Genomic DNA, 20,964 nt, shown 5'->3' with positions numbered 1-20,964 from the left:
TCGTGAGTAATGAATAAGCGTGCACTGCTCCACACAATTAGTTTCTGTGCAGAATGTGCAGTTCAGTCGAGCTTGTACCTCCTGGAAATGTATATATGACAATTTTAGCCACAGAAAGTGGGGAAAAATATTAGTTGCGTTTCAGTCATAGTACAATGGTGCCTGAGTTTGGTGCCCTAACCCCGCCCCCACCCTAATCCTAACCATGCAGAGCCTGAGTAGCCTGCCAGAAACAATTCGAGACACCTTTCTCCCATAGCTTGAAGTTTCAGGAAGTAAAAAACAAAACAAAAAAACAGATACTGTATTAATTGCGTACATTTTTTTTTTTTTTTTACATGTTAAACAAAAACTATTATTTGCTAAAAATGAACGCGTAATATATATATATATATATATATAAAATATTTATTTATAATCAAAATTTCTCTCGCTTTCTTTCATCTTGGAATTATTGTTTTACTGAGCTCATCACAGTGTATTCTGGAATTGCCTACCTGGGGAAGGATACAGTACATATGATGCTATTTTAGAATTTGGCCTAAATGATGTATTTTAGGAGGCAGTGATTCAGCCTTCGTGTCAGGAATCTCAGTAGGTTTTAGAACAGACAAATGCTGCTTTTGTGCACAGAAAAGTAACTGATTTTATGCCCTGTGCTGCCCATGTACTGTATAATGCATGTGTATTCTCTGTGACCATCTGTTTGTAGAGGAGCTTAATGATAGGATCTTGTGTCCTGACTTGAGTGACTCTGAGATGCAGCGTCTGCATGAAGAGGTGCAGAAGATCTATCACACGTACTGTCTGGAGGAGAGCATTGACAAGATCAGCTTTGACTCCTTCATCATAGACGAGATACACAACAGTCAGTGTCATGAACGTGCTGTATCATCTACATCATACTGACTAGGGGTTGCACAGACAACTAACTTAGTCGACACTGTCAGCCGGAAGTCGCTCACCAAGTGATTTAAAAAATGCGTCTGTAGGAAATACAGCAGGTGTGAAGCCGCAGTGGCTCAAATATAGGCTGTGATGTTCTGTCAGACTCACTTTAAAAGACACACACACAGAATGCACTTCAGAACTGGTGTTCGACTAATGGGCTCGACTAGTCGACTATAAAAAATCAGGAGTTGTGCAACCCCTAAAACTGACACTGCCTGTCTCCCTCTCACTGGCTGTCTCTCTGTCTCTTGTTGTAGTCGCTCAGGGGCCATATACAGGTGTGGTGAAGCTGCAGACCATGCGCTGTCTGTTTGAGGCATATGAACACGTGCTGTCTCTACTCGAGAACGTCTTCACACCCATGTTTTGCCACAGTGATGAGGTAACCTATAGAAAATGTGCTTTTAAAGTCAACATGAAATCAAAATTGACCACATTTACTCATGCAGGATCATCACTGCATGTTATTCCAAAGAAAAAATGTTTTCATAATCTCATAAAACAACTTTCCTTTTCAGCTGATAGCACCAAGGGTGTATTGGTTAATATTAACCAATAGGCAAAGAGCTATTCAGGTGGTGATTTAGGAGGTTTTTTTTCCTTATTGGATATCCTGTTTCACTCCGAAATTCATCACATTTCATAAAATGGGTTGTGATCATTGTTTCATGTTGACTTCAAATGTGGTTAAGGCAGATGTTGTGATTTACTGTAAATGACAACATCTCTCTGTTTTCAACCTCAGTATTTTAGACACCTGCTGTGGGGCGCTGAGTCTCCTGCAAGAAACTTAAAGTTAATCAGGTTAGTGTGTGTGCGTGTGTGTGAGAGAGAGAGAGTGAGAGTGAGAGGGCAGTACACAGCAGCAGAATGCGATTGTCCATTGTATTTGAAAAGTTAAGGACACTTCTGTTCATACACAGTTTGGTTATGAGAGAGAGTCACAACTGCAAGTGAAGAAAACTCCTGCAACTCTTGGGTGACTCTCACAAAACCTGTCAAGAATATGTGCAGGTCATATTTCACCCCCCCAAAAAAAGAAAACATACTGTATATATACAGTATACAAAGATATTTTGCGTAAAGAAAAAGAATCCTATTGATATTTCCATTAAATATTTTCCATTGTGACAATTTTATGAAAATGAAGCACACCCCTCCCCCTTCTTATTACAGTAATGCAAAAAAGGCTATATTATTTAAATTATATAGTATTATTTGGGCTTTCAATCGATTCAAATTAATAACATAATGTGCTGGATAATTAAGAGACATTTTTCTTTTAATTTTTCGTTCAAATGAGATATTGTTTATTTGTCTGTGAGCTTGCTTGGGTAAATAATCCAATGTAATGTATCAGAAGTTAAAAAGAAATATGCAGTCCAGTAGAAAAAGCAATATAAACAAATTGTTGGCAAAATATTTTCTCATCTATTGATGATGGAATTTTAAACATCTGGGGATCTCAGCTGTTCAGCGACACCTAGATTGAGCTTCTAGTCAATTCAGCGGCCAACATATTCAACAAAACAGGGAGGAATGTCTATGCACTCTAAATATACACTTGTTGTCTATGGACGAGCACATGTGTGAGTGTTTAGCTGTGTTATAGCGCCACCTACATTTCATATCTGTATACTGTGATGGAAAAATTATTTTTCCTTTTCTTACTTGCTGTCATCTTGTGGAGGGAGCAAACGGAACCAGAATGACATGATTATAAAGTTAGGACAACAAGATTGTAAACATATTAATGCAAACACAGTATATAAACATATAAACACAGTATATAGTATTATTTATGAATTATTGGAATCTTTTTATGAAATTTGGGGGATTTTCTGTAAATTGAGACCAATTTTTTGCAATTAGTCCACTGCATGTCTGTTAGGTGAGCTTGTGAATTTGGGTGTGAAAATTTGAAGGCAGCAGCCAAAAAATGCACTAGATTCGAACAGGTTAATCGTTCATTTTAGTACTGCAAAATGCACATGGATGATGCCAAATAATATGTGCATGTAGCCTACTTTTTAAATATAATTGTAATAAATACACTTAAGAAACGTGAGTATTGGTATTTTCCTCTTAATATATTTTCAGGTCGGTGTATTGCAATACGTTTAGGCTGTGTTTAGTATGAATTTGTGAATTGTTTAATTTACTATTAATGTATTACTCTTAATAATAACTTGTATAGAAGATTCAGATACAAGTTCATTAAAACTACATATTGTGGGTTATTTCAAACTTTTTAAAAAAAATTTTAAATTAAGACAAATAATAACACGCCGTGTGAATACAGTACTTTTTTTTTGGTGGGGGATTTTTCCCCTTTTTCTCCCAATTTGGAATGCCCAATTCCCAATGCGCCTTGTGGTCGCATAGTGATTCACCTCAGTCCGGGTGGCGGAGGACGAATCCCAGTTGCCTCCGCGTCTGAGACAGTCAACCCGCGCATCTTACCACGTGGCTTGATCTCCCGGCAAGCAATGACATTGTGGAAGGTACAGGGAGATTGGCGGATCAACAATGTTATGATGCACTTACCATCGCGATGCATGCAGTAATTGTAATATTCATTTATAAAGAAACGCTCTAACACTGATTACGTTGTGTCTGCTTCATCTTTACAAGCAAGGAAGTGAAGGATGCGCATCGTTGTCACTGTCATGACAAGACAGTCAGCACGCAAGCAGCTGTGCGCCCTCTAGCAGCGGATGACTGCATAGACCATCTTTTCACCGTATGCTTGCTTGATCAGGATGCATTTGTCATGATATTGATTAATTGACAATCGCTAAGCATAATCAATTAAATTATTAATGTTGATTAATCAACCATCAATTAATCATCATCCCTAATTAAAATGATTAATATAATATATTTAATAAATATAATAATTCAGACATTTCAGTTACATTACATTATTGTAGCAGTAAAGCATTGATTAGATGGTACAAAAAGTGGCTTAAGAAGTTAGTTTATATTTATTTTTTAGGGATGTAAGTATTGTTTATTCTAGGAATGTGCATGGTTACCGTTTTTTAACATTCGGTTAACCACGAGGTTTTGTGAACTGTTAATCAGTTTTTCACCTGGAGTCAGGACATGGGAATAAAGAATGTTTATTTCAAGTAAATGTTCTCAAACACTACACAAAATAGCAGCAAATAAAGTGCACAGTGAGATTTGAGCATATAGCACAAAACATGGATCTTCAAAGTATAAAATCTCACATTAAAGTCAAACAAAATTAATTAAACTGTCACTGCCTGTATATGCGCTCTGCCTGAGCAGTCACATTTCTGTGAGGCAGCGAACGCAAGTATTGTCATTTGCGTGGAGTTACACTGCTGCGGTTAAATAGCCTCTTCAGGGTGCTTTGATATTTAAATGGTTTAAATTCAAATGGCATTGACCTTGTCTAATTATTATACAGTACATAAATATGCACACCGGACAGAGCAAATGGCAAAAGCTACAGGTAGCCAGTGGAGTGAAATCAACTGGGGGGGAGACGTGAGCCCTCTTTGGTGGATTGAAGACCAGACGCACTGCTGCTTTCTTGACCATCTGTAGCTGCTTAATCTTGCTACCTGGGAGGCCGGCCAACAGAGTGTAATGGTAGTCAAGTATTAAAATTACCACAGCTTGGACATCATATTTAGACAGGAAAGGTCTGATTTTCCTGATGTTGTAAAGCAAGAACCTGCAAGAATGGGCGGTTGATGTGATGTTCTGGGCTGTCCTGGTTGACTTTAATGTAGTTGAACCAAGATGAATGGTGAGGTTGTGTTCAACAGACAAATTGGCTGAGATCTCGAGTTCTTTCTTGGCAAGGTTGAGCTGAAGGTGGCGTTCCTACATCCAGGCCGAGATTTCCAAGAGGCAGGCAGAGATATGAGCTGAGATAGTAGGGCCATCTGGCTAGAATGACAGACAAAGCTGCATATCATCTGTGTAGCAGTGGTAGAAAAAACCATAATGATCGTCCAAGTGATGTAGTGTAGATCGAGAAGAGGAGGAGGGGTCCAAGCACTGATTCCTGAGGAACACCAGTGGTAAGCTAATGTGATTTGGACACCTCTCCTCTCCAGGAGACCTTGTGACTGTGATGCCAGGTCAGAGAGGGTGGACACAAGGATCTGATGGTTCACTGTGTCAAAAGAAGCAGAAAGGTCAAGGAGAATGAGGACAGATGATTTGGAGTTAGCTCTCTCAAGTCGCAGTGTTTCAGTGACTGAGAGGAAGGTAGTCTCCGTTGAGTATCCTTTTTTGAAGGCAGACTGATGTATGTCAAGGAGGTTGTTCTGTGAAAGAAAAGCAGACAACTTGTTGAATAAAACCCTCATGAATCATGAGTTTTATCCAGGAAAGGTAGAAGAGAAATCAGTCTGTAGTTTTCTACTACTGTGGGGTTGTGTGTTGTTTTTTTAGGCAGTGGGGTTACTCAAGCCTGCTTAAATGTGGTGGGAATGTTCCAGTTGTAAGGGATGTGTTGATGATGTGTGTGAGTGCAGGCATGATTGATGTACAGGCAGCTTGCAGAAGATGGGAGGAGATGGGGTCATGCAGACAAGTGATAGGATGGTAAGAAAAAAGCAATTTGTAAACCTCAGTCTCAGAGAGAGGAGAGAAAAAAGAAAACAGGGTGGAATTGGGTAGAGAGGGGTTGTGGGTGTGTGGTGTAGAGAACTTGCTGTTGATATTTGCTACTTTTTAAGTAACAAATGTGGCAAAGTCATCAGCAGTCAGAGAAATAGTGGAAGGAGGTGGAGAAGAGAAAGTTGCAAACAGTTTGCAGAAATTTGATGTATTATTGATTTTATTCTGGTAATAGTCAACCTTAGCATCAGAAATACTAGAAGAGAAAGAGGAGAGAAGAGATTGATATTTGCTCAGGTCAGCAGGGTCTTTTGACTTGCACCACTTCCTCTCCGCAGCCCTGAACTCAGTGTAGTGGTCACGAAGTGTCTCCGACAGCCAGGGGCTTGAGGGTGTGGCACGTGCTGGCCTGGAGGTAAGAGAACAGACACTACAAAGCTAAGAAGTTAATGTTGAGCGAAGAGCATTTGCAGCTTCATTTACATCAAGTGATGAAAAGTGGTTAGTGGAGGGAAGCAATGCAGAGACCAGGGAAGAGAAGTGAGTTGGGGAGAGAGAGAGCAGAGGTTATGGTGGAAGGAAACCATAGGTGGAGTGAGAGGTAAGGGAGAAGGGAGAGTGACAGAGACTGAATGAAGAAATGGTCAGAGATGTGTAGAGGAGGATCAGGGGTGTGCATTCTTGTAAGGTCAAACAAAGTCAGAAGAGCTAGAAAGTCAGCCACTTGAGGTTTGACCAGGTGGAGGTTGAAGTCCCCAAGGACAACCAGCGGAGTGCCATCCTCAGGGAATGAGGACAGAAATAAATCTAACTCTTCTACAAATTTGCCGATCTGGAGGACGATAGATAACCAAAAAGTGAATTTCAGCAGAATTAGTTGCAGCAATGGCATGATATTCGAAATATATGTTATTGCAGAGAGATGTGAATTTTTATGAGATGGAAATGTGCAAACCAGTCCCTCCACCCGCCAGTCAGGCAAGGAGTGTGGGTGAAAGTCGGTAGAAAGAGTTGAGGGAGTAGCAGTGATTTCTGCACTGATCCATGTCTCAGTCAGAGCCAAAACATTGAGTTTTGACTGACTGGTGAAGGCCAGGATAAAGTCAGCTTTGTTGGCAGCTGACTGGCAGTTCCATGGTTCAACGGAGAGAGGGATGGTGGTGAGGCTGTACTAAGCAACCTTAGTGTTTTGGACTGTGCAGTGAACAGCACTGTGGCAGCGGGGGCATGGTCGAACATCCGTCCGGAGAGAAATCCATGGGGAGAGCGGCATATAAGTGGCCACGCCACCAGCAGAGAGAGAGAGACTGGCACAAGGAAGCCTGCTGTGTTCATGAAACTAGGATGCTTATGTGATTATTGTGTACATGAAGCTAAAGAGTCTGAGAGACTACATGCCTGTAAAACTGCTGAGTTGTGTGAAGCTATAAGTGCTGAAGTTGACAATTAAACATTACCTGTGTCCTCCTTCCCTCCTACTATGAAGTCTGTTACAAATGCATTCGTGTGGATTTTCACTTAGAGTTAACAACAGGAATGTACTGAAAACACATACTGTATTACAAGCATAACAAGGAAATAGAAGTAGTATAAGAAAAAGAATAGAAAATGGGAAAAAAGTAAGCATAGTGGATGGCTCCTTGGTGGACTCGCTACAGTGAGTTTCACTACTTGAGTACTAATTGCTGCACAACTGAGTCCAGCTCACATGTTAGCAACTCAAAGTCAAAAAGTGTAAAATGGCTGAGATTCCAGCAGGATTGCTCTAAACTATTCACTGCATTCCAAGACATACAGAGGGTGCTGATAGTGTTCAATCAGTCTATTGGCTGAGGTGTGTGTGTATTGGGACTCTGCAAATGGTCACAAGTTGAACACAGTGTGGGTTACAGGTGGTCTGCTGATTGTCAGTTTAAATGTATCTAGTTTGTTTATGGTCACCTGGTCAAGGAAGGGATAAAAGATGATTGTTACTGAGGCTCGGGGCTCTTTTTCCTCTTCCTCTCTTTTTCACCACCTGGCTCTTTTCTCTTTCTCTCTCTAGCCTTTCTCTCTCTTTCTATCTTCCATTGTCTCTCACTCAGGTAGTATGCATACTGGTTTCATCTACATATTTCAAATTTGTAACTATTACATCTAAATTGTAACCATCTGATATAACCTTGTAAGACTTAACTGTTATTAAACATTTCATCTTTAATCCATTTGTAGCTTCATATCACTGTGTAAATAATATTAAAATTAAACATTTAAGTGCTATACATTTATTGCATTACAATAAAGTCATAGGACAGTTATAAACAATGCTCTCCCATGTATTTAGCTATTCTAACTGCGCTTATTTCCGTCAATGGTATAAGTAGCAGAAGGTGGTAATAGATGAGAAATGCACAGTTTTGTACCATCTTGCTTTTAACATTTCTTCAGTTCAGTCACCTGGACATTCCTTCAGCTTAAACCACTGTAGTTGAAAAACCCACCTTCAGCAGTCCAGTCTACTAAGAATATTCTGTGTCACTTAATCATCACAGAAATCATTAAAAAATGGCCACAAAGAAACCAGTTTCTTCTGGAACTCATCATTGACTGGTTTTTTTGAGAGATGAATGCTATTCCATGTACTACTTTATTGAAATGAGAAAGCAAACTGGATCTAACCAGGACAGAGAGAGAAGTGGACAACCCACATGCACAGCAACAAGAAGTCTAGTCCATCAGTCTCTAGTTTGAGAAACAGACCCCTTAAGGTCACACATACCTTTGGACAGCGAAATTCCGCGGACGAAGAAGGCATGGGCGGATGTTGAGCCTGTGTGAAAAAAGCAAAAAATAACTGCCAAGCAGCCTCTTTTTAATGTTGCTCTTTATACTCTGTTAGAGTGAAGTTCAAAAGAAACTCCCCGCTAAAATGATACCCTTGTCCATCGTGAATATTCAGTGTAGCTGTGTCTGAATCACAGCCCACACAGAGGTCAGGCCAAACCAAGTAACTTTTTGTTGGTCAACGCAGCAAATTTTCCTGTCAGAGTTCACCAAACTTGAACTTCACGTGCAATCCGTGAGGGGAAGTTCTTTGCCACCGGAAGTCCATCGTGTAAAATTCACGATCTCAGGGATTCCCATTGAGATGTGTAATTAGCCCACAGAATTTCGCTGTGCGAAGGTATGAGTGACTGCGCCTTTACAGCTCCTAAAATAGCAGTTTTAGTGAACTGTCCATGCCAAACACTTGCATTGCTGCAAGTAGAGGATTCTTGGATGAACAGAAAGTTTGAAGACTACAGCATTTATTTAAATAGAATCATTTGTAACATTAGAAATGTCTTTACTACAATTCTTAATAATTTTAATGCAACCTTGGTGAACAGAATCATTCATTTCTATCAAGAACATAAATGTCCTAGTGGTCTAAAGCTTTTGATCGGTAGTGTACATCTGTAGCAGTGTGAGACATATGGAGGGCAGAGAGTAATCCCTCTATGCCTGTTTTTCCAGGAATTTGAGTTTGGAAGATTTAAGGTAAGTGTATCGTTGTGGTTTAGTGACTGTTGTATAGTGCTCTTTTTGCATGCCAGATAAAGTTGCCTGAAAGTTATTAGAGGTGCTCTATTTCATAAAGAATATGAAATATTGGGCCAGTGTGAGAGATTTTCGAGCCAGTTGATGAAACTGTCACTTGCCCTATGGGGCCATTTACTACATTGTCATTTAATCATACATTCGTTGCTCTTGTAAATATGTCTATGCCTTTCAGACTTGTACTTTTGAATTTCTGTGAAGTAATAAACATTGTTAGTTTGGCAGGGCCGTGGGAAGATGATTTACAGTTTAAGTCAGAAGTTTACATACACCTTAATTAACGCCAAATACATTTAAATTCAGTTTTTCACAATTCCTGACATTTAATCGTAGAAAACATTCCCTGTCTTAGGTCAGTTAGGATCACTTCTTTATTTTAAGAATGTGAAATGTCAGAATAATAGTAGAGACAATTATTTATTTCAGCTTTTATTTCTTTCATCACATTCCCAGTGGGTCAGACGTTTACATACACTTTGTTAGCATTTGGTAGCATTGCCTTTAAATTGTTTAACTTGGGAAAACTTTTTGGGTAGCCTTCCACAAGCGTCTCGCAATAAGTTGCTGGAATTTTGGCCCATTCCTCCAGATAGAACTAGTGTAACTGAGACAGGTTTGTAGGCCTCCTTGCTCACACATGCTTTGTCAGTTCTGCCCAGAGATTTTCTATCAGATTGAGGTCAGAGCTTTGTGATGGCCACTCCAAAACCTTGACTTTGTTGTCCTTAAGCCATTTTTCCACAACTTTGGAGCTATGCTTGGGGTCATTGTCCATTTGGAAGACCTATTTGAGATGACCTTTAACTTCCTGGTTGATGTCTTGAGGTGTTTCTTCAATATATCCACATAATTTTCCTTCCTCATGATGCCATCTATTTTGTGAAGTGCACCAGTCCCTCCTGCAGCAATACACCCCCACAACATGATACTGCCACCCCCATGCTTCACAGTTGGGATGGTGTTCTTTGGCTTGCAAGCCTCACCCTCTTTCCTCCAAACATAATGATGGTCATTATGGCCAAACAGTTAAAAAAAATTTCATCAGACCAGAGGACATTTCTCCAAAAAGTAAGGTCTTTGTCCCCATGTGCACTTGCAAACTGTAGTCTAGCTTTTTTATGGCGGTTTTGGAGCAGTGGTTTCTTCCTTGCTGAGCAGCCTTTCAGGTTATGTTGATATAGGACTAATTTTACTGTGGATATAGATACTTGTCTACCTGTTTCCTCCAGCAATTTCACAAGGTCCTTTGCTGTTGTTCTGGGATTAATTTGCACCAAACTACGTTCATCACTAGGAGACAGAATGCGTCTCCTTCCTGAGCAGTATGATGGCTGCATGGTCCCATGGTGTTTATACTTGCATACTGTTGTTTGTACAGATGAAAGTGATACCTTCAAGCATTTGGAAATTGCTCTCAAGGATGAACCAGACCTGTGGAGGTCCACAATTTCTTTCTGAGGTCTTGATTTCTTTAGATTTTCCCATGATGTCAAGCAAAGAGGCACTGAGTTTGAAGGTAGGCTTTAAAATACATTCACAGGTACATCTCCAATTGACACCAATTAGCCTATCAGAAGCTAATTTGCTAATTGCCTAAAGGCTTGACATCATTTTCTGGAATCTTCCAAGCAGCTTAAAGGCACAGTTAAATTAGTGTTTGTACTTCTGAAAAAGGCTAAGTTCTGACCCACTAGAATTGTGATATAGTCAGTTAAAAGTGAATCAGTCTGTCTGTAAACAGTTGTTGGAAAAATTACTTGTGTCATGCACAAAGTAGATGTCCTAAACTTGCCAAAACTATAGTTTGCTAATATGAAATCTTTGGAGTCGTTAAAAATTGAGTTTTAATGACTTCAACCTAAGTGTATGTAAACTTCTGACTTCAACTGTAAGTTGGCGGTGCTGTAGTAGGAGGTGCATTTTTGCATGTGCATGGGTTTTTAAGGGCCGCACATGGCAAAATAGACTTTACTTAAAGGGATAGTTCACCCAAAAATTTAAATTCTCTCATAATTTACTCACCCTCATGCAATCCCAGATGTGTATGACTTTCTGTCTACGTACCAATCTTTTTCCAGCAAAGGTGTGTTTATAGCTGTCAAATTTCGAGCTATTATTCCAAATTAATAACTTGTGTGTATTTGTGTGTAATATATATATATATATATATATATAAAGAAAACTTCACATTTACTAAAACATAAAGATTATTTCTGGCACATATATATATATATATACAAAATACAAAAATACATTTCTAAAAATGAAATTTGGGCCAGTAAAATTCTGAACTACACTAAAAAAATAAATAAATAAATAAATAAATAAAGCCAATGAAATCAAGTAGAAAAAAGAATCTAAATGTTATTTTGAAACAACGTGCTATTAGTTGTTAAATTGTATTCATGTTCCATACCTTTTTAAGTAAATAAAGTTGAATGAACTGACATTTTTTATATCTAACAAACATTTTCTGGTTATGCTGACATGAAATGACCATAAGTTGAAACTATTTCAAAAGCATGATGCAAAAATGCTGCATATTTATTTCAAGTAAATCCAACACTTAATTTTTTCTCCTACAGTCAGATTTTCTTGTTGATTTTCCTTGAATAGGAAAAAACATGCCTAACGAGTGCCAATAAATTCTTTTTTTATGGGTGTGTGATATATATTTATAAACAAGAAAATCTGACTGTAGGAGAATTTGTGACATTGGTCATTTGATTAGTGATCTATAAATAGTGCAGGATCTGAAATTTTCTTTGTTTTTAAATGTTAAAAAATCCCAAAAGTTTGTTTATTTTTAGGTTGAAATGGAAGAAATATCCCAGATTTTCAGCATTGTCTTTTGGACCTCGATGTATATTGAAAATTGTCAAATGGCTGTAAAACACTGAGATATATTTATCTATATTGCTCAGCCATGTTTGATTGTTGATAAATGTACGACATGTCAAATTGTCAAAGTCTCTTCGATTAAACTTAGCCTCAGACCTTTGAATACCCATATTCTGAAAACCGATTGGAAATTCCAGAGGGAACCCATGCCTATTCTCTTCTGGGTGTTAGGACTGCAAACAAACAGCTTTAAATGAAATTACTGGAATACACAGTGACGAATCATTGATGTGTGTTTGAATCAATGAATGTATCCTCTTGCATCTCCAGTCGTAATGTAGTGCTGATGTGTATCTATTGCATTGTTTTTGTTGCATTCCTGGTGCTGGCATGCTCGTATGTGTCATTTAGATCTGACAGCATGCCATTGGCCAGGCCTTATGGCCACAGATCCACATTGGTCAACCCCAGAGCCACACACACCTCAGCCAAAAGCATCTTAACACTTCGTTCTAGTGTATTACCATCCCTCACCTTTTTTATGAAGTAAGTGTGAGGTGCTGCTCATTTTAGACCAGTTTATCTACATAAAGTCAACATGAAATCAGATCTGACATGATTCAACACATGTTCCTGCTGGTCTTATTGTGCATGATTCATTCAGTGCATGTTATTCAAAAGATTATTATTTTCTTTTGTCTTCATTATATTTCATCAAAATATAACTTGCTCCACATCTGCAAAGACTTTTCTTTTCAGCTGACTTCTCTTTGGCCGTGTGGGTTATTGGTTAATGTTAAACAGCATTATTAATTTATCATTAAAGGAATGATAAATGAAAAAAGCAACATATGTGGCGTAATTTTCTACTCAACTGTCTCTACTCAATAAAGCACATTTAACAAAGCAGACCAGAGTGCTTCACAACAATTAAACTTAAACTAACATTTTAAAATTACTACAAACTCCATACATACTCCACTAATGTAAGACACAAGACACAGTACACTCACTACAAAGATGGCAGAGCACACTATGTCCTTACTTTCATTAATCAAACTCAAATACAAATGCAAAGAGATTAGATTTGTTAATAATGTTGATTAATAATAATAATAATTTCTACTTGTTCCTCATTTATAAAAAAATAAGTAAATTAAATAGAAGTGAATGGCACAAAACTATCATATGTCTTCAAGAGATGGGCTACTTTAATGGTGCTTATTTGGTTCTTTTATGTCTTGAAAGTAACTATCATGACTAACACGCAGTATTGAATTTGGATGGGGACGGACTGATACCCGATCCGGTTAAAAACGTGATGCAAAAATGCTACATACAGTATATATTTTAAGTTAATCCAACACATGATTTTTTTCAGTGTACTGGGCTGACTGGAAAAAAAACATCCTTACCATTGTTGTTCATTTTTAATTGGCCATTAATTTTCCTGAGCACAGTGCCAAAAGACTTGTTACACGTTTTTGTTGGCAAATGCAAGATATTTTAATTACGTTGATTACCAAAAGTAATTTCTACTCATCCCTTATTTAAAATAATTTTAAATAAAAGTAAATTAAAGTGAATGGGGCCAGTCCATATACATTAAAATACACACTGTTTCAAAAGTCACACGTCGTAAATTTGACCATTTAATCAGTTCCTGATGTATAACATTGTACATGTTTTTCCACTCATTATCTCGTTTCACTCGTACATGTTTCACATTACAGAAGTAAAATGGTTTGTGATTAATATTTCATGTTGACTTGACAGTGTGTTTCGGAGGTAAAACTGGTCTATGTCAGCACACGCAGCAGGATGGATGCATGGGTTTACTGGATGGCTTGCGCTGTTTGGACCTGTGTTTATTTCCCTCCTATTCATTGAAAGACACTTGGGTGTACCTATTATTTTTTGAAGTCATGTCTTTATTGTAGTATGCACCCTGTCATTGCTCATGTGACTGATGCAGCATGAAGTGCTGTTTGTATTTTGTGTAAAATGTATTTATATTTTTGTAACATCTGTTTTGTCAAATGTGCATCAAGTCAACAGCTTTTTGTTTTTTAATGCAGGAGTACGTCGAAGCGCGGCGAGTCGTTTGGGATTAGCCGCATTGGCAGCAAGATAAAGGGTGTGTTTAAGAGCAGTACGATGGAGGGCGCACTGCTGCCACAACAGTACACCATGATTGAAGGAGAAGAAGATGCGGTGAGACAATGTTCGATTTTAAACAAATACCATAAAGGCTGACACAATAGCTGCTGAATTTGATAAAACATCTTATACATATTGACTCGAATCTTATTGGTTGAGCCACGTTTGAAGTAGGTATGTCAATTTTCAGAAGTTTTCATAATCGATTTTCATGAAAATTGACAATCGATTAATCGGTTATCTTAATCCTGAAAAGTGCACGTGGAGGACTCCAAAAAATATGTGTATGTAAATATGATTTAAATAAATACACGTAAGAAATATGAGTAATGGTATTTTCCTCTTAATATATTTTTAGTTCAGTGTATTTTAATACATTCTGGCTGTTTAGAATGAATTTGTGAATTGTTAATTTACTGTTTATTTATTACTTTTAATAATAACTTGTATAAAGAATACATAATCGAGTTCATTAAAACTTCACTTTGTGGACCTTGGAGTATTTCTGACCTTTTTATTTTAAATTAAGTAAAATAATAACACGCAGTGGGAATACAGGACATAACACACCACTCCACTGGTCATGGTGGGATTTCAGGAGAATAAACCTTTGTACTCTCTCGGCAAGCACTGACGTTATAGTCAGTGTGGATAATACAGGAAGACTGGTGCTTGATATCATGTTGCACTTTAACAAACTATCACTGTGTATGCAGTAATCGTTTAGTTTCATTTACATAGTAACGCTCCAACACTAATTACTAGAGGTCGAATGATAGTGGATTTTACGATACGATAACTAAATTGGGCAGTACCTGCCGATAACAGATTAATCAACCGATTTTTTTAAAATTGATACTGAATGAAAAAATAACACAAAGTAAAATAGTACTGAACTTGATTACAGTAAACAGTACTGACTGAACCATGTAAATGTATTGTACTTTTTTAAATGAAATAAATATTAATATATATGAACTAATATTCGAATTTTAAAGTCAGCTGATTTTTAAATTGACGTTGTTCCTTGGTCCACAAGAGGGTGCAATAAATACATAAACCATTCAGCTCCATTATATTATATAATACCAAGTTGAACATCTTTCCTGACAAAGCATTTAAACAACTCATTGCTTAATCTGAGAAATGCTTATAAGAGAGCAAGACGCAACAGCCAAAGACCTCCACCAACTGTAAGGGGCTGTTCACACCGAACGCTTTTGCAACCATCCATTTGTTTTTCTATGTAAATGCGCGCTAGACGAACGTCTTTGTTTTCCTTTGTTTTTGTTTATTCAATGTCTCATGCAGGAGCAGTGTTTTTTTTAGATGAAGTGTCTAATTAAAAAAGAACTTTAAAAGCATCTTGAGACACCTGCTTTTTGCTAAACTGTATTTGTTGCGCTGTGTCTAGCCTTTTTAGTGCAAGAATGTGATCAATCTGAAGTCATCGTATTACAGTGAGGATAAAAAAAGAAAAATTTAATTGAAATCAGATGCGTTTCTGATTTGTTTATACGTTTCTCTTGGATACATGAAGATATTAATTTGCTTTCTCAAATCACTAGCTTTAAATATGCAACTTAGCTGGCTAACGAATGCATAAACGTAACCAGCTGGATATAAACTAATGCAAATAGATGGTAATAGATGGTAACAATCGTGACATTTAAACATTTGAGTAGGACATGCATGTATTTTTGTTACATTGTTCTAACCGCTTGAGGTTAGCTTTAATGTTAGCATCCTCTCAGCCTTGTCGGCATACATACTGCTATTCTCTACTAATGCAGCATCTAGTCAACAAATTAATTACTTTATAATGATATGACAACATGCACTGTAGTGTACTGTGTACATACCTTTTCATTGTTGATGTTTTAAATCGGCATCTGAAGTGTTCCGCTCCATACAGAGTGTAGTCTCACGTGTCAAAACAAACACCACAAGGCATCAGTGAAGTGATAGTTTTTATTTCGCCTCTAGAGGCCGCACTCATACTGTATAACGACAGCGGACCCTTCCCAGCTGCTCCAGCACCGGACGCAACAGGGAAAGACTATCGATGTGGATTTTTGCCAATAACCGGTAGTTCCAGAAATCTGTTATCGGTGCCGATTAATCGGCAAAACCGATATATCAGTTGACCTCTACTAATTACTTTGAGTCCGCTTCATCTTTACAAGCAAGGAAGTGAAGGACATGCTTCGCTGTCGTGACGACACTCTGCGCGCAAGCGGCTGTGCGCCCTCTAGTGGCTGCTTAGACTGTCTTTTCACCATCTGCTTGCTTGATTACTGGATGCATTTGTGCTGAAATTGATTAATCGACAATCGACACTGTAACGACTATTGTGATTTGTGAAAATAGTCTTAATAATGAATGAGTTGGTGTGTGAACTTTTGACTGGTTGTGTATAGTGGTAAACTTTAGAGTAAATAGAGGCTGTTGTTCTGTAAGCCATGCAATGCTCAAAGCTATGTTTTTATACTCATTTTGACATTTTAAGCTAGCACTCATAAAGAAATGAAAGAAAGAACTGAAAGCGTTGGCTGAGCGGTCAAGTGTTTCCGTTTAGGTCGAGGAGGCAGTGATGGTTTTTGAAGATGACTCTCCAGGGCCTGTGGAGGTGGTGGGAACTCCAGGAACATTGCGAAACCTCTCTGCTTGGACCATCTCCATGCCTTTTGTGGATTTCTATGAGGACGACATGAAGAAAGAACGCATTCCAGTCTTCTGTATCGACGTGGAGCGCCATGATAGAAAGAACGGTCAGAAAGTCATTTCACTTTACCAGAGTTTTCTGTCATGATTTCCCCCAAATCTGTCCACTACACTACACTACACTACTACACATCAAACTACACTACCTTCTGACATAATTTACTCAACCTAATGTCATTACAAATACACGTGAGTTATTTTTTTTCTTCCATGGAATACAAAAGGAGATGTGCAACATGTCCAAGCTTCTGTTCTCAATATGGTGATTTATACTGTCAAGCTCTAAAAGGGATAAAAAAACACCATTAAAGTTTCATTAATGTGGTCCATATGACATGTACTGTATCCCAAGTCTTTTTAAGTTATACAATAGTTTTGTGTGAGGAACTGATCCAAGTTCAAGTCATTATTCTCGGCTGAAGCTCTCATTTTTTTTCTTTCTTATTTTCAATTATAAAACTGTGCTTTTCTCATTGTGCGAGGTTTGGCAGCATTTATGCCAAGTGCCATTGGTTCTTGAGTGTCATGTGAACTCCCTTTGACTGACTTAAGTATTTCTATCACACAAAGTGAACATATGGCTTCAGAGTATATATTTGGAGAGTCATTTGTAGACTACTCAATAACATTTTACAATAAGGTTCCATTTGTTAACATAAGTAAATGTATTACGCATCATGAACTAACAATGAACAATATAGTTTAACAGCATTTATAAATATTGGTTAATATACATTTATTAAAATACAGTTGTTTATTGTTAGTTCATGTTGCATTCATAATGCATTAACTAATGTTAACATATGCAGCTTTTGATTTTAAAAATGTTTTTGTGTATGTTGAAATGAATATGAACCAAGATTAATGAATGCTGTAAAAAGATCATTCATTGTTAGTTTATGTAGTGAATTAATGTTAACAAATGCAATCTTGTAAAGTTTTACTGACTACTTTTATCATGTTTTTGTGGTGCGTTTTGGCGCTTGGCAGTAAAAATCACTACCCACTTTCATTGTATAGATGTATAGACATTTTGCAAAACATCACTTTTTGTGTTTAAATGAAGAAAGAAAACAATACTGTGTTGGAACTATAGCTGGGTGGTGTGTTGAATAATCATAATACTATCACTCTGATTTTACTGGCGAAACAAAATTAAACAACACTGTAAACATTGCGATGATTTTAATACACTTTTTATTTAGCCATTTGATTTCCAGAGACCACATCATTCGAGCAGTTTTGCGATCATCGACTTGTGAGAATGAGAGCGTTAAGACAGCTATGTGAATCTGATTTAAACATTTGCAAATGTGGATTCAGAGTTTGGTAAATTGGAATCTTTCCACAAAGCACTTCAGACAATGAATCAATTCAAAACTCTGATCCTACTATTTGTTTGCATCATCACTGAAAGATGTTCACAGAAGTCTCATTGTGTTTTTTTATATACACTATATTGCCAAAAGTATTCGCTCACCCATCCAAATAATTGAATTCAGGTGTTCCAATCACTTCCATGGCCACAGGCGTATAAAATGAAGCACCTAGGCATGCAGACTGCTTCTACAAACATTTGTGAAAGAATGGGCTGCTCTCAGGAGCTCAGTGAATTGCAGCGTGGTACTGTGATAGGATGCCACCTGTGCAACAAGTCCAGTCGTGAAATTTCCTCGCTACTAAATATTCCACAGTCAACTGTCAGTGGTATTATAACAAAGTGGAAGCGATTGGGAATGACAGCAACCCAGCCACGAAGTGGTAGGCCACGTAAAATGACAGAGCGGGGTCAGCGGATGCTGAGGTGCATAGTGCGCAGAGGTCGCCAACTTTCTGCAGAGTCAATCGCTACAGACCTCCAAAGTTCATGTGGCCTTCAGATTAGCTCAAGAACAGTGCGTAGAGAGCTTCATGGAATGGGTTTCCATGGCCGAGCAGCTGCATCCAAGCCATACATCACCAAGTGCAATGCAAAGTGTCAGATGCAGTGGTGTAAAGCACGCCACCACTGGACTCTAGAGCAGTGGAGACGCGTTCTCTGGAGTGACGAATCACGCTTCTCCATCTGGCAATCTGATGGACGAGTCTGGGTTTGGTGGTTGCCAGGAGAACGGTACTTGTCTGACTGCATTGTGCCAACTGTGAAGTCTGGTGGAGGGGGGATTATGGTGTGGGGTTGTTTTTCAGGAGCTGGGCTTGGCCTCTTAGTTCCAGTGAAAGGAACTCTGAATGCTTCAGCATACCAAGAGATTTTGGACAATTCCATGCTCCCAACTTTGTGGGAACAGTTTGGGGATGGCCCCTTCCTGTTCCAACATGACTGCGCACCAGTGCACAAAGCAAGGTCCATAAGACATGGATGAGCGAGTTTGGTGTGGAAGAACTTGACTGGCCTGCACAGAGTCCTGACCTCAACCCAATAGAGCACCTTTGGGATGAATTAGAGCGAAGACTGCGAGCCAGGCCTTCTCGTCCAACATCAGTGTCTGACCTCACAAATGCGCTTCTGGAAGAATGGTCAAAAATTCCCATAAACACACTCCTAAACCTTGTGGAAAGCCTTCCCAGAAGAGCTGAAGCTGTTATAGCTGCAAAGGGTGGGCCGACGTCATATTAAACCCTATGGATTAAGAATGGGATGTCACTTAAATTCATATGCGTCTAAAGGCAGATGAGCGAATACTTTTGGCAATATAGTGTGTATATATATATATTAAAAAAACACTGAACACTCTTGTACATGAAAAACACATCCTATTTATTCATGAGATTAATCACTATATCCACAACTAATGTGTAATTATAACTTACATCTGCACAGACAATGAAGCAAATAAGCAGGTAAATTTGAACGAAATGACATGCTAGTCTTAATAAAAACAAACACACCATGCGCAATGCAATAACTGGCTTAACACTAAAAATTAAGAACAATCTCAAATGAATAAAGAATTCAAACACAGTAAGCTAACATCTAAAGAGTAGCTAATACTTCAGTTTGTTCATTATCTGTCATTTCAGGAGCTAAGGTTTTCACAACAAGTACAGCTGTACAGTATTTTGTATGTAGCCTATATTTTATATGTTTGATACATGTTTAAATTAAGAATAAAAAAAAAAAATTCTACATATTTGAATATTTGATTCAAGTTTGGTCTGTTACAGTTTGACTCACATTTTTGTCATTTTGCACATTATCATTATCAACAAAATTATTTTCGTTGAATAAAATGATATGCCACTTTAGTAAAATGGACTAAAATGAATGAATTTGACATGACAAAATACTGACAAATTTTGAAGGACATTTTCGTCAAAAGACTAAAACAAAAACATGTTAAAATTAGCACTGCCCATCACCCGGCACCAGTGCCTGACCTCTGACTGATGCTCTTGTGTCTGCATGTGAGCAAATCACTGCAGCTATGTTCAACATCTTGGTTAATCTTTTTCAAAATATTGAGATTTAATTGTTTGCGGCTGTATCACCCAGCCCCAGTGCGAGGGTGAACTTTTCCTTTAAATGTAACACAAGAACAGAAGTGGACTCTTTGTTAAAATGGGTATTTTTTCTGCAGTGGGACATGAGATTGAAACCTGGTCCGTTTATAGAAGATACCTGGAGTTTTACGTGCTAGAGTCCAAACTCACAGAATTTCATGGTAAACTTCATCATTGACTCTTTCTCTCTTCATGATAAAGTCTTTTTGTTTATAGTTAATTCATCTGTTCAGCTTGATTTAATTTTGCAGGCCCATTCCAGGACACCCAACTCCCTTCCAAAAGAATTATTGGACCAAAGAATTATGAGTTCTTGTCCTCCAAACGAGGTGATTTTGAGGAATATTTGCAGGTAATTTTTATTGATGCATTTGGCAGAGGCTTTTGTCAAAAGCATCTTACAATGCATTCACGGTAAATATTTTATTAACTTTATTAACACTACACTGTAGATGCAGTTTTTGCGTGTGTGTGTGTTGGTTTGGTTTTTGTTTAGAGTTTTTAGTTTTGTTCAGGAAAAAAATAATATCTGTTCAAAATAGGGTTGGGTATTTCGAATAATTTTGTAGTCAAGTACTTTAGAATTTAAGTTCAACCTTTTCA

The 20,964-nt window shown here is 37.9% G+C and overlaps 1 protein-coding gene across 2 annotated transcripts in view; it reads left to right on the top strand.

Annotated features, from left to right (window-relative positions):
- Positions 1–20,964, top strand: part of snx14 (sorting nexin 14) — a 53,221-nt gene that overhangs the window by 16,504 nt on the left and 15,753 nt on the right. Inside the window, exons 14-21 of one of the 2 annotated variants that reach the window (XM_051654725.1) lie at positions 713–868; positions 1,209–1,333; positions 1,697–1,755; positions 9,052–9,075; positions 14,055–14,190; positions 16,715–16,907; positions 20,439–20,522; positions 20,613–20,713. In XM_051654725.1, coding sequence (XP_051510685.1) covers positions 713–868; positions 1,209–1,333; positions 1,697–1,755; positions 9,052–9,075; positions 14,055–14,190; positions 16,715–16,907; positions 20,439–20,522; positions 20,613–20,713 — 878 coding nt within the window. The remainder of the gene's footprint in view (positions 1–712; positions 869–1,208; positions 1,334–1,696; positions 1,756–9,051; positions 9,076–14,054; positions 14,191–16,714; positions 16,908–20,438; positions 20,523–20,612; positions 20,714–20,964) is intronic. The other variant, XM_051654726.1, reaches the window with a different exon arrangement.

Source organism: Myxocyprinus asiaticus, chromosome 25 (genome assembly GCF_019703515.2).
Source record: "Myxocyprinus asiaticus isolate MX2 ecotype Aquarium Trade chromosome 25, UBuf_Myxa_2, whole genome shotgun sequence".
In the NCBI taxonomy this organism is placed as follows: domain Eukaryota; kingdom Metazoa; phylum Chordata; class Actinopteri; order Cypriniformes; family Catostomidae; genus Myxocyprinus; species Myxocyprinus asiaticus.
The sequence above is the reverse complement of the archived record's forward strand: the minus strand, read 5'-3'. Positions and strand labels throughout refer to the sequence as shown.